Source organism: Lissotriton helveticus (genome assembly GCF_964261635.1).
Source record: "Lissotriton helveticus chromosome 1_1 unlocalized genomic scaffold, aLisHel1.1 SUPER_1_unloc_56, whole genome shotgun sequence".
In the NCBI taxonomy this organism is placed as follows: Eukaryota; Metazoa; Chordata; class Amphibia; order Caudata; family Salamandridae; genus Lissotriton; species Lissotriton helveticus.
Window position 1 is genome coordinate 1,277,034 of NW_027611699.1, and position 13,546 is coordinate 1,290,579.

General features: G+C 44.7%; 1 protein-coding gene across 1 annotated transcript in view; it reads left to right on the forward strand.

The window, feature by feature from the left end:
* LOC144806247 (lysozyme g-like) overlaps nucleotides 1-13,546 on the forward strand; it is a 311,011-nt gene that overhangs the window by 267,964 nt on the left and 29,501 nt on the right. The window contains exons 6-7 of the mRNA XM_078672649.1: nucleotides 1,151-1,347; nucleotides 1,477-1,615. Coding sequence (XP_078528775.1) covers nucleotides 1,151-1,347; nucleotides 1,477-1,615 — 336 coding nt within the window. The remainder of the gene's footprint in view (nucleotides 1-1,150; nucleotides 1,348-1,476; nucleotides 1,616-13,546) is intronic.

Here is a 13,546-nt window from a genome sequence, read left to right on the forward strand (position 1 = left end):
CTCCATCTCTGAACCCTTTCCTGCTTGTTTGCTAGGCATGGTTACGAGTCCTCCGCCTTTGGTCGATCCACGAGGTCCTGAAAAAACCGTGTTGAACTGAAAGAGAAAAAACAGGATTACCACGTTCAAAATTGCTGCTTGTTCCGTCGAGGGCTCACGAGCAACGAGTGGGTGCAGCCTTCCGATCTTCTGGGTTCCCGCTCCTTTATCCTTCTGCGGGAGGGCGTGTACCTGTCCCTGATACGCCTACTGGGCGTGGTCTTCCTTCGAGGTGTCTAGGACAACCCCTCTCGGGCGGGGGAAGGCGCGCTCCGGCTACGCCGCTTTGGGCATACCAGCCGGGCCACACCCACCCCGCCCAAAATGGCTTCCCGGGAGGTTCGGGCCCCCATCCATACGTTCGGGGGGACCGAGCGGTCGCCCCTTTCCATTATTCTCCTTTAACAGATGTACAGTGCACAGAGTTCAATAACAAGGAAAAATAAGATCCAGAAAAAAGCAAAAAATAGGGGGTAACCATGTAGAAAAGTCAGATTTGCTACATTTTCAAGTCACCCACACCAAATTGTGAATGATCTATGTTATTTTTTTATGTGAGTAGCATTTCGAAGTGCCAGATGTACAATGTTTTTTTAGGTTGCAAATGACTCAATTCATAGAATCTGACCTTTTACGACCGGAAAAAAGCATTTCTCTATATACAAAGCCCTATTTTGTAATTCGGTAACCTATTACCTAATTCAACAATGGTTTGCAATTCTGTATTAATATGGGGCATGTTAAGGGCATCTCTACCTAATAGTGACTCACAGTGGTATGTGTGAAGGCTCTGTTGCCGAAATGCAGTCACAAAACATTTGCATTTTACTGCCTGCTTCAAGTAACCTATTCGCAAATGGGAGGTGGTCTCCAAGGGACCCCTTCCTCTTTCTGAATGCTTCTAAAAACATATTTTAAGCACAGGCAGTCCTAAAGTTGTACAATTTTGTTACGCTATTAGCAAATGGTGTTGCAGCATCTATAGAATGGTATTGACCATTTCTGTTTTGATTCCCATGCATGTGGCTCTGGATATTTGACTGGGAAGAATGTTGATGATCAAACAATAATGCCAACAATAATCTTCACTACTTTACCATTTTCGCTGCAGGGGTCAAAGCATCCTACCAGATGGCAGAAACTGACCTCGAATACATGTCCAAGTACAAACCAATGATTTTGGAAGTTGGCAACAGTTTGTGCATGGATCCGGCCGTGATTGCTGGAATCATTTCTTATATGTCGTGTTATTATACTCCCACTACCTTTAATTGGTGTGAGATGGGCCCCAGCTTTGGTTTGATGCAGGTAAGAACCATCACCAAGTGAGCAGTGGCGTGGCATTCCATATATAATCTTCATCAAACATTATGTCTCCAAATGTGTGTCTGAACTGCTCATACGGAAACATAGTATCAATGTTGATTTGTATTTTAGATCAGCAAACAATATCATAACATCGAAGGTGCTTGGAACAGTAAAGAACACATTTCCCAGGGTACAAGGATTCTAATCCACATGATCAATTTAGTGATGAAAAAGTTTCCAAGTTGGATTCAGAATCAGCATTTGAAAGGTCTGTATTAGCACACCAGGGGCTTTTTCCTCCTGCTCGTCTTCAGTCTTACTCCCAATCCTCAAACCGCCTCAGGCCTCAACAGGTGATGATTTTCTCAATAAATGTGTTTCCTAAAGGGTGAGGCCTGCACTTGACTCTATTAATCAACCTAAGTGGGTTGTGACACCACTGATTTATGGGCAATGCACTATAAGGGTACTATTACAGGGTAGATGGGATTTGCAGTGGTGCAGATCGTTGGTGCAAACTCAAGTACAAGTGGAGCTCCAGTTGATGAACCATTAGTACCAGACTTAGGCATGGCTTCAAAAATCAATAATACATCTATGACAGTGAAGCAATTAGGCCATACAATGATAACATAGGGTAGTAGATTTGTAAACCATGAATGTTTAGTAGCAGATTAGCAAAAATACAAACTCAATTCATTTCATGTGGTCAGAAATCAGTAGTGAAAACAGGAATGTATAAATCAGTATGATTCAAATCAATTAAAAATAGCAAATACAAAGATAAATTACTCATGGTTTTTGTGAGAAATTGGGTTGGTTGACTCACTGGATGATGTTATCAGTGATGTCATCAGTGATGTCATTTGAGATGTCATCATTGATGTCATCAGTGATGTCACTGACTATGTCATAAGTGATGTAATATGTGATGTCATCAGCAGTGCATTGCGGGGGCACAAGTAATAGTTAGCTGAACTAACTATAACGGCAGACTTTCTCTGAGTGAAATGTCCAACTAATTATAACGCCCCTTAAACCTGTGTTTTTTTCCATTGATCGCCAGTAGGTAGTTATACTTAAGACCTAGTTTCCATAGTAAAAAACGTTTTTTGTTTTCTCAATATCTTTGGCGCCGGTTGACGAATCTTCATGAAATTTTCTAAACTAGCGGCCCGCTCCTGTCTTGAAAGTTTTGGGGTGACTCATCAAGCGGGGACTGAGAAAAAAGGGGGGTCCCAAAAAATATTTTCCCCATGTAATTTAGACACAGCTACAGCTCGAACTGCTCGACGGAATTACACCAAATTTGGCAAAAAGGTAGCCCTGGGTTCAGAAAGAGCCCTTTTTGTGAAATGGTGTTAATCCGTTCAGTAGTTCCTGAGAAATGTGAAAAAGAAAAAGTTTTGATATATAGGGACAATGTGGAGTCGCAAACCCTCCAGAGCACGAGTTTCACTGTGATTGTCTGTCAACGCTTCAAACCAGGAAGTGTTGGCAGTCATCTTGTGATTTGGTAGAACCGAGTCACAAGAAAACAGTAAAACAAAAGTTAAAAAACAAGAAAAGGGGAAAGGGTAGAAACACCCTGACCCCCTGGGCCTGCTCAGGGGTCCCAAAGGACACCCAAGTACAAAAATAGCATTTTATCTAAAAAAAATATCGGCAAAATTTGCACTGGGGCTCTTGCGCTTCATTTAATTGAGGCCCCTGTGTGGGCCAGGTCCCGGGGCACTTCCAAAAAATATTAGCGGGGGCCTGCGGGGGGCCTCCGCTACCCCGGGGCTGCGTTTATAATAAGCGGGAGGGCACATGGCCCTCCCGTAGCCCCAGGGACCCCTACCTCCCAGGGCTTGTTTTATTTGTGGGAGGCCTCCAAGGCCACCCCAAGCTCCGGGGATCACCAACCCTGGGGCTTTTCTCAAATATTAGTAGGGGGCACATGTCCCCCCTACAGCCCCGGGGACCACAACCCCAGAGGCTTCTCTTTTTAAATAAATATTAAACCTGTGAAGGGAGCTCGAGCCCCCTCATATGCCCCAGGGACTTCCACCTCCCCAGAGCACTAATAATGCAAATTCGGGGGTCTGTTATGGACCCCCGAGCCCTGGGGACTACCACCTCCCTGGGGCTGTACAGTAGTTGGGAGGGGGGCCACTCAGCCCCCCTCCTGGAGCCCTTGATGGGCCTGGGGACCACCACCCCCCGGGGGCTGGCTCCTGCCCAGTCATAGCAAACGTGCTTTGGATTTTGGAAGCAATCATGGGGGCTGCATGTCAACAGCCCCCATGTGGAAAAGCAATGCTGGCTCCCGCAAGAAGCGGGGAGCCGGTGGAACCATGGGGGTATTTGGTCTCACCCCACGGTCCCTAACCACAAGGCCAGGTCCCTGGGGATGGGGTCCCTGGGCCCCAAAATGGGCAAGGAGGGGGTGACAGCCCCCGCCTCCGTTTAATAAAAATTATATTTGAGCATTCTCCGGGGGGTGGGGTTCCTGTGGCAAATGTAAATTAATGAAAGGGTACGGTTTAAAAAAAAATGTTGGTTGCGACCCTAGCACCGTGCTCAATGCAACCCCCTGGTGTAAACGCAGGGGGTGCACAGCTCCCAGTGTGGCCCCCCTGGCATGAACGTAAGTGGTACGTGGCTCCCAGCGCAGCCTCTGGTAGAATGCGAGGGGTGCGGGGCACTCAGTGCGGCCACCTAGTGTGAACGCGATGGGTGCGCTGCTCTAAGGCATGCTGGGTGGGTGACTCCTAGCAAAAATAAGTACGATTTTTTTATATAAACCTAGGTTATATGTTGGGTTATTGGGTGGCTCTAAAAAGAGCCCCTGTGTTTATTATGAGTTTCTTGCAGCTACATGTAAGTGCGGATGCAGAGCTTTAAGTTGTTCAGAAACACTATTCCCTTCATCAGTGAAGTGTACTCTGTCACTCCTGTCGATGCCCTCGATATGGAAACTGTTGGACTTGGCCCTTTTGGCAGGTTCACCCCTTAACTTTTTGCCTTTTAATATGACATGATGTTAGTTGATTTCTGGTCTCTGCGCACTTTAGCACTGTGGTCCAGTGTAAAGTGCGTTAGCTCTCTGAGTGCGTGTGGTGAGATTAGCCTGCCCTCCCATAGGAATGCATGGGGGATATGTGTGTCCATGGTAGTTCCTAATGTGAGAGGAGTGCAAGGGCGAGTTTTATATGTGCAAACTCGTGAGATTAAATGCTGCGCGACTGTGTGCGCAGATTTAATATGACTTGCGCGATGGTGTGCGCAGAGTTAATATGACTAGTGTAGAAGTGCCACTTTTAGAAGTTGCAGTGAATGTGAATTGACTGTCTGGCTTGTGATTGACAGGAGCTGGCTGGTGTGCTTGGCTCCAGAAGCCAGGATGGGTCTACACGGTGGTGAATAGGGAGATCTGCATGTAGATGGGAGGGAGGAGTTGCACCTGTGACCTGAATAGGGCTGGGCCTTCCCTCCACAATGCTGGCTCCACCCCCTGTGGTGCGTCTGATGTCCCTGACCCATCCTGTGAATAGGAGAAGAGGATCTGAGCAAAAAAAAATGCTCAAGTGCTCCAGAACCAGTTGCATCTGGTTCTCCCCTTGCCTACACCTTTGGGAACAAAGGATTTCGCTGTATAAATGAGGGGCTGTGACCCCATAAAAATGTTCTTGTTCTCCTACTTGAATATACCAAGGGCGTGCTGCTGGTGGGGCCCAGGAGGGACCGCCCTGTGGGCTGCCTCCTTACTGGAGTGCCCTGTGTGCTATCCCCTGGGCCCTACATTAGCCCCTGATGCCTCCAGGACTTCAAACACTTGACCTGCACCTGGGAGTGCTTTGCTTTTAATTCCAGGATTTTTGGCTTCATCTAGCACCTGGATGCGCTATCCTTTAATTTTCCCTGAAAGGGAGAAGCGTGGGCTGAGCAGCACTGTGCTGCAGCCCCCTTTGGGAGGGAACCCCCCCTTTGGGGAGTCCCCCGTTCTGGCGCAATTGCAGGTGCCATCCCTCTTATTTAATTATTGCTAGTGCGCAGATACCCACCCTGCGTCTACGTTTTTATGGTATAATTCATACGTGTGCCCACCCCGTTTATGGGAGCCCAAGCGGTTGCCCACCCCGCTTCTACCTTTATTTTTGCTCTCGAGAGAGCCTACCCTCGTTTTTCACCTAGGAAGTATCCCTGCCGCGGCTCAACTCGACCGACCCGGAAGCCAGTCACTCCTGCCCGTGACAGGGGGCGGGGCCTGCAGCCGGGCTGGAAGGACGCCAGAGGACTGCTTTCTATGTGGGGCTTCCGTGTGGTGGAGGGAAGCCCCGCGCCGTGAGGAGAAACCTCCCCGGAAGAGAATGCTGGTGCCTGCCCGTGCGGGGCTCCCATTGCTGAGGTAGAGCCTCACAGGCACCAGCCAGTAGCGGTGGAAGGCGGAGGGGGTAGGAGGCACATTGCCGGTGCCTGCCCCTGCTGCCGGCAAAGAAGAGAGCGCAGGAGAGACACCACAGAGAGAGAGAGACAGTAAGAGAGAGCTCAGGGTTTTCTCTGGTTGTTTCTCGAGTTTCCCCACTTGGCAGCGGGCCGCTCCAACAGGGGGCATGTTTGATTGCCGGGAGCCCCCGTGGGCCCCACAGTCTTCAGGGGCAAGTTCTGCTTTGGCCCTGATGTGTTTAAAGTCCCCGTGAGGGGCTTGGTGCCCCATTTGTTCCACAGAGCCCCGTGGGGCTTCCATGCTTTTGGGCTACCATTTTTTTGAGTCCCCATGAGGGGCTTGAGACATACTTAATTTTAGAGCCTGTGTTGGCTCCACCATGTACACGTTTATTTCAGAGCACCAGTGCACTCCACAGTGCTTGGGGGCCAGTTCCTGCTCTCTTTGTGATGCATAACCATTTCAGGAGTCTGTGTGCTTCAAGGGGCAAAGTTGTTTCTAGAGCCTAGATGGCTCCAACGTTTGGCGCAGGGCTGTTAAGGGCCATTGAGGGCCCATGCCGCATGTTAACTTTTACAGCTGCCTAGCAAGTAGAGGGTAGCTGCACCGTTTAGGCGCATTGCTTGAGAAAGTCCCTGAGATGGACAGAAGTGGCACCGAGGTGCCAGGCCTTCCCCAGCTGCGCAGTAATTAGTGCCAGCTGCATCGTTTAGGCCTCCCTGTTGTTGGTCTTAGCTGCCCAGCAAGTAGTGGGCAGCTGCGACGTTTAGGTTTTGCGCAGTGGCGCACCCTGGACCTTCGCTGCTTAGGCAGCAGCCCTGACTCTGTGGACATAGGGCGTTTGAGTCCCCTATCTGAAATGCCCAGTTGGCCAGGGGATGGTTAGATGGATAGAGCCCCAGGCCCTAATGTGATTTATGTGCTAATGCTTTTGGGTGCTAGGAAATGTATTGTGTATAGTATGTTTTGCGCACCCTATTTGATACCTCTCGATATGGTTTATGACTATGAGGTTCTTTCACCTATTGAGATTGTACTTCCCTGTGTGATTTACGCCCCTAGTGTAATTTTTACTTAGGTGGTTAGGGTCTAATGTATTTAGATTTGTGGGATACTTTGCCTGGTATGATTTATATTACAGGTTGACGCTGAGTATAGTGTCTGCCAGTGACTACTGGCTGTGTTCTAAGGTCATATGTATCATTTTACTATTTCTTTACCAAGTTCACTTTGTGATGATCCTGACAGTGGTCCATGTGGCCCTGTCAAGTGTACATAATCCCTTGTAAATATTGCCCTGTGCCAGTTGGCCCAGTGTACATATTGTGATTATTATTCTAATGTGTTTGGAGAATACAAAGGCTATTTTTGATATAACCTTGTGTGGAGTTCCTTTTGTGGGGGCCTGGGATGTTGTTGCTGGTGGGTGCGTGCGCAAATGCTTTACACATTGCCTCCGGGATAAGCCTTACTGCTCGCGCTATGCTACCAAGGGGGTGAGCAGGGGTTATCTTTTGAGTGTAACTCCTTTGCCCTAACTAGAGTGGTTGTCTCTGCCTGGCTTTGGCCCAAACCTCAGCCAACCAGAGATCCCATTTCTAACAGAAACGTAGATTGTGGTTTATAAGGAGCCCAGTGAATGGTCTCTGAGGTAAGCAGAAACAGCTTTATTAACATTTATTTCTAGCTTTCTCAATTTGTGGATAAGATTGATTGGACCCCTTCCATTTCTGTCGTTGGCAAATGTTAGAGCAGACAGGTTGGGGTAAAAGCAACATCAATTCTACAAATTTGTCCTTCATTAGCACTTCCAGACCTACCCCAGTCAAAGTGCCTAGGTCATTGCCACCACAGAGCACAATCATGAGGCCAGGGGGTTGGAGATGAAAAAAAGGTTTTAAGCAAAGGTGACAATCGGTGCTACTTTAATCCTCTCTGTCCAATCCATTTAATGTGTACATTTTGCAAAGTTAGGTCTTTGTCAATACCTCTGTGTTCAGCATACCTTTTGCACAGGAATACATAGCTGTGATCAACAATCCACACTGAAAGCATCTTGAAGGGATCTCTGTAGCTAATCAAAAGATGTCTGTAGCTGAGGTAGTCAGTTGGTAAAATGAGAGATTCTGAGGTGAACTTGTGACCTGTCAGTTAAGTTGAATATTCCATGACCTGTTGCTATAGAAAATGGCATTAAGCAGAAGGGGTGAAGAGGTCAGTTGAAAAGGGGAAACAACCTTTACAACGCAACTTTTACAACGCACTACCATTACAACAAACCTTTTACAATGCAAGATCCATTACATCGCATGCCATTACAACGCAACCATTACAACGCATGACACTGCAACGCATACCATTACAATGCATGTCATTACAACACAGTCATTACAACGCATACCATTACAACGTATACCATTACAACGCATAGTACCCTTATACTATCCAAAACTTACCCTACTGTTGCACCCCCTGGAGTTAGAATAGTAATTTTAACCCCTACACTATCCAGCACTTTCCCTACTGTTGCACCCCCTGGTGTTAGAATAGTAATTTTTATCCCTATACTATCCAATACTTACCATACATGCAATGTAATGGTATGCATTGTAAAGTTAGTATGCATTGTAATGGAATGTGTTGTAGAGGTGTTTTTAGACAACTCGTTGTAATGGCATGCGTTGTAATGGAATGCGTTGTAAAATAGCCGTTGTAACGTCATACATCCGTTGAAAAGGGTTATTATTTATAACCAATGGAAATGTGTTTTTCAATTTGAAAATCTCTGATAAGCAATGTCATTTGTTGCTTATGTGTATTTGTATGGAAAAATAGAGGTAAATCTTGCATTACTGGTTTTACCTTGCAGAGTCTGGTGATCTATATTGACTGTGTGTAAAAAAAAAATCCTGTCTGAGTTTGTGAGATTTATTTGAAAGGTGCGTTATATATTTTTTAGGTTTATTTAAAATAGATTTCACATTATTGTAAAACGGTGTTGTTTAAAATATATTATTAAATATAGAGATGTATATTGGGATTATTTTTATTGCACTTGAAGTTTGTTTACAAAACAGTCTATACAGTAATATATATTTTTAAGTCTGTTCAAAGGTATAGCTGAATGATGCCTCTTATTTTTAGATAGTTTGTTGAAGATGCACTATAAATGTGTACATATAAAGATGTTCATATAATGTGTAGTTTATTAGGCACAATTTTTCTTCTTTCTACAAAGGTATAGTTTAATGATACTGCATGATTGTAATTAAGTCCAAATTTCACACTACGAAGACGACAAATCCATTTAGCTTCAAGTTGTCGTAGGGATAGTTCTCGATTCCCACCTCTTTCATTACTCTTTACATGGTCAATGGCATGAAATTCAATGTCTTTGTTGCGTGGATGTTCACTGCAAATATGATTAGCCATTGGATATTTAGCATCTGTGTTCCTTATTGCTCTTATATGCTCTTGAATGCGTGTTTTTGAACTTCGTATGCTACTCCCAACATACGTTTTGCCACAAGAACATATAATGATATATAAAACGAAGGTGGTATTGCAATTGCTAAAATTATCAATTGTAAATTCTTTTGAGCTATTGAAGGAGAACTTGTTGATTTTGTTTCTCCCATATTTACATATGCAGCAGCCGCCACATATGAAAAAACCATTTGGTTTTTCTGGTAACCAAGTTCTTTTTGAGCGATTAGACTTGACATAACTGGGACATAATGTGACTTTAAGAGTAGGACCTCTTCTATATACCACTTTGGGTTTCTTTGAGACAGTTCCTTGTGGAATAGATTTGGACTCAAACAAATGCCAATTTTTTCTTATCACATTGTAGATGTGATTACTATACGAATTGTATTCAGTAATGAATGCAATTTCCATTGTGTTGGTAACCGCATTTCCCTTTAGTTTTTTGGCAGGTCGTAATATTTGTTTGCGATCTAATACACGTGCTCTATTCTCAGCTTTCTTGCGACAGTCCTTATCATAATCTTCAACACTGGTTTATCGTTGATAAAGAGGAGTTCCACCATTTCTGGGCTATCACTGGAAATAAGAGTGGGGCTATTCAATTATCCTCAGCTCAAGATAGGGGGTGAAGTTTGTTCAGCTCCATATGGCCTAAAAGAGTTATTTGTGGCAATCAAGGTAGCTCAATGTATGTAATTCACTTTATGAGTTCCTAAATATGGCCTCAACATGGCTGGATTTTTTGGCAATCCCACCACATGTGGATAGAAGTCCTAAGTGAATCACAACCCTTACAGCAACTGTCAGGAGCATTACACATGGCTTTCAGACAAACTGGGGTCAGATATCCCGTACATTAATTTGACAGCATTTGCGCTGTTTTAGAGATTCATTTTCTCTATCACAGATGTTGAGCCTGTCAGCTTCGATCAATGTGAGGGCAAGGTCCATTGACCATTGTCCTCTGTACGCTAATTACGCTAGGGGGTAGGTCTGTCTGAAGAGTGATAAAGATGCAAGAGTGGTTTGCTAGTGCCCCCTATCTGTGATCATGCCTTTCACTCCTGTCATCTTCTTCACCAAATTCTCTCACTCTAGGGTGTCTAGCCCAGTTTAGGAGTTGTGAGATATGTTAGAGGTCTTTGGGTCTCAACTTAAAATCGTTGCAACATGTCTCTAATCTTCAGAGTGCCGTTAGAATAGTAGTGGTCAAGACAGAGCAATTCACTTCACTGTGGGAAAGGTTTTGAACACGCAAGCCTGATGCATCAAAGATCCTTTTGTTAAAAAAAGATCACTGAAACTAGTATTATCTTTGACCATCAGAGAGAGGGATGTGGACATAAGATCATGTGGAATTTTATTGTGAATGTCTATCTGGTCCGGTGTTCCACTGAAGGTCTGAGCAATATCATATTTAATCAACATACAGCTCAAGTTACGGTGTGAAATACAGTCTTTGTTTTCAGTGGAAACACATGAGTAATCGTAAACTTGCCTGTCTCCCTTTAACCCACTCACATAAACAGAGGAAAGCCACTTGTTGGCGCATTGAGAGTATTGCAACGAGTAAGGAGAAATGGCATTGAGGACCAAGCAGGCCATTTAGTAACCCCCATTCTTTTCGAATGCCAGACCCTCTTACCTCTTATGTTTTGTTATGTTATGTTACTAGTATTTGTTGAGTGCACATACACCGGGACAGTTTCTTGGCACTTCGATAACAAAAGTACTAAGGCCTACTCACAAGAATTAGTCATATGCTTGTTTAAAAAGCCATGTTTTTAGTAATTGCCTGAATCTTATGTAGCTAAGTGTGGCTCTTATGACAAGAGGTGGAGAGTGACAGATACGAGGGGCAGAACTGAAAATGGATCATTGACATAATATCGACAACCAAAATATCGTATTGACAAAATATCGTTGTCATAAAATCGAGTACAATAATATGGACTACCAATACTGATTTACAAAAATACAAAAATATTGAGTACACAATATCGTCTATAAAAAATATTGTACACAACGATCTTTTCCTAGCCAGTAAAGAGAAGAATATGACCAACTTCTGTCAGCGGGTGAAACCGGGGAGCGACGGGACACCATTTAAACCAATTAAGTATGTCCCGCCAGATCAGTGGGCTGAATATTTTAAGTCCCAGTTCTCTAATTCCAACATTGACTTGGACGGATTTAAAATACTTAGTCCAATCCCAACCTTGACATTTAGCAACTCTGAGGTTGAGACCGTCCTCTCCCTTGTTCCAAAAGGTGGGCCCCGGGCCCCAACTGGGTGCCTGCGGACTTATTTTTAGAAAAACACTTAAAACCTGGCTTTTTACAAAGTGATCTTCACCAACGCAATTGATCCCCCCATCCGGCTTGACTCCTTGCTTCGGTCTTCTTCCAGCGCCAGGACACCTTTTTGGTAACAGTTGCGCTTTACTAATAGCCATAACATAACATAACATAACATAACATTCGTACATGATAAGGTCAACTGGGTGATTTATATCACCTATTTGGCCAACTCCATTGCCAGTGGTGCGTTTATCCCCAACACATGGTCTGGTGCGGTAATCATACCAGTTTACAAAAAGGGGGACTGAGCAGTGGCAGGTAATTACAGGCCTATCAGCCTGATAGATTCCATACAGAAAATTGTTGCCAGACTAGTTTTAAGCCGGATCCAATTATGGATAGTGGACGCCAAGATGTTATCTCCCATGCAGGCTGGGTTCCGGCCCTGTACAAGTACAATTGATCAGGAATTGAGGTTTGTGATGATCTACTGGAGGGTTGTCCCCGTCGTTGGTGGTGGCACGTTATATGCGGCGTTCAATGACTTAAAGTCAGCATTTGACCTTGTCCCACGTAATAAAATGTGGAGAGCCTATTTAGAAGCGGGGATGCCCCTGGAGCTGCTAGCAATGTTAGTTAAGCTCCATGATTCCAATAATGCCCAGGTGAGATGAGGTTCTCATGTTGAGGTCACAGACAAATTCTCGGTGACAAAGGGCGTGCGCCAAGGATGCGTTCTCGCACCTTTCTTGTTTTCCCTAGTCATAGACAGGGTAGTGCAATATTATTCCACTTGCCCCAGTGATGCTCCATCTCTTGGGGGAATGAAATTCCCCCTAGTCATGTTTGCGGCCGACATCCTGTTACTTTCTAAGACCCAATCCGGGCTACAAGTTGTACTGTTGTGTTTTGAAGAGTTTTGCCATGATCATGAGTTGGTAGTAAACGTGGATAAGACGAAATCTATGGTTCTCCACAAATCAAAAGTTGTCAGGAGCAAAGTCTTTATGAATGATGTTCCTCTAGAGCAGACAGATTTGTTTACTTACCTGGGGATAACCCTAAACAGGAAGTTGCATTGGAAGCCGCAAATTGACATGCTTGCTCTGAAGCATGCTCAGCTTGCTGGGGTCCTTCTGAAAGAACATAGGCTGTCAGACACTAAACCCATAACTCCCGCCCTCACAACATACAATACTAAAGTGGTAAGCGCTGTATTGTACGGCGCAGAATTATGGGGCCATGAGGACATATCTCGTTTGGCCATAGCTCAAAATAAATTAATGAGGGACTTGACAGAATTTCCGCAATCTTCCCCTTTGGTGCCCCTATTTTTGGACCTAGGCTGTCTGTTACATTCTCATTCACATTTTATGTTAATGCTGTACCTTTAAGCTTTCCTTGTTATGCTTTGAGTTTGCTTTAGAATCTTACTGGCTGCTAGGCTTCAGGTCAGTCATTCTGTTCCTGTATGCCAAGTAGCTGCATTCTCTGTTGCTGTGCTGCTGACAATAAATATTCTTATAATCATCAAGCTGTTCCTGTGCAATCTCTAACAAAATTTGGTGACGAGGATGGGAAAACCACCTACATTTCAAGGATTTACAGCAGCACAGACGTGGAGTCTTAATTTGATGGACTCAATCCTTCAATCAAGAAAGAAACCGATCGTATCTTCGTCTTAAGGAAGATACAAGATTAATTTGGATGAAAACGCCACATGAAGGACTCTTACCAACACTGAATGGCTAAATTTCTTCATTTTTAAGGAAATTGTATCTTTGTTTATTTTTGATTTATTACCGGCATCTGGAGCATGATTGACAGTGACAGCGCGAGGTTGAGCATTCATCATCGCCAGCTGGAGCGTGACGGAGCGAGCTGGACAGTGTCGGAGCGAGCCTTGTTGTTCTCTCGTTCACGTACGTAATGCAAGAACAAGGTTGCGCAAGACTTTGGTGACATCATCACGCTGCG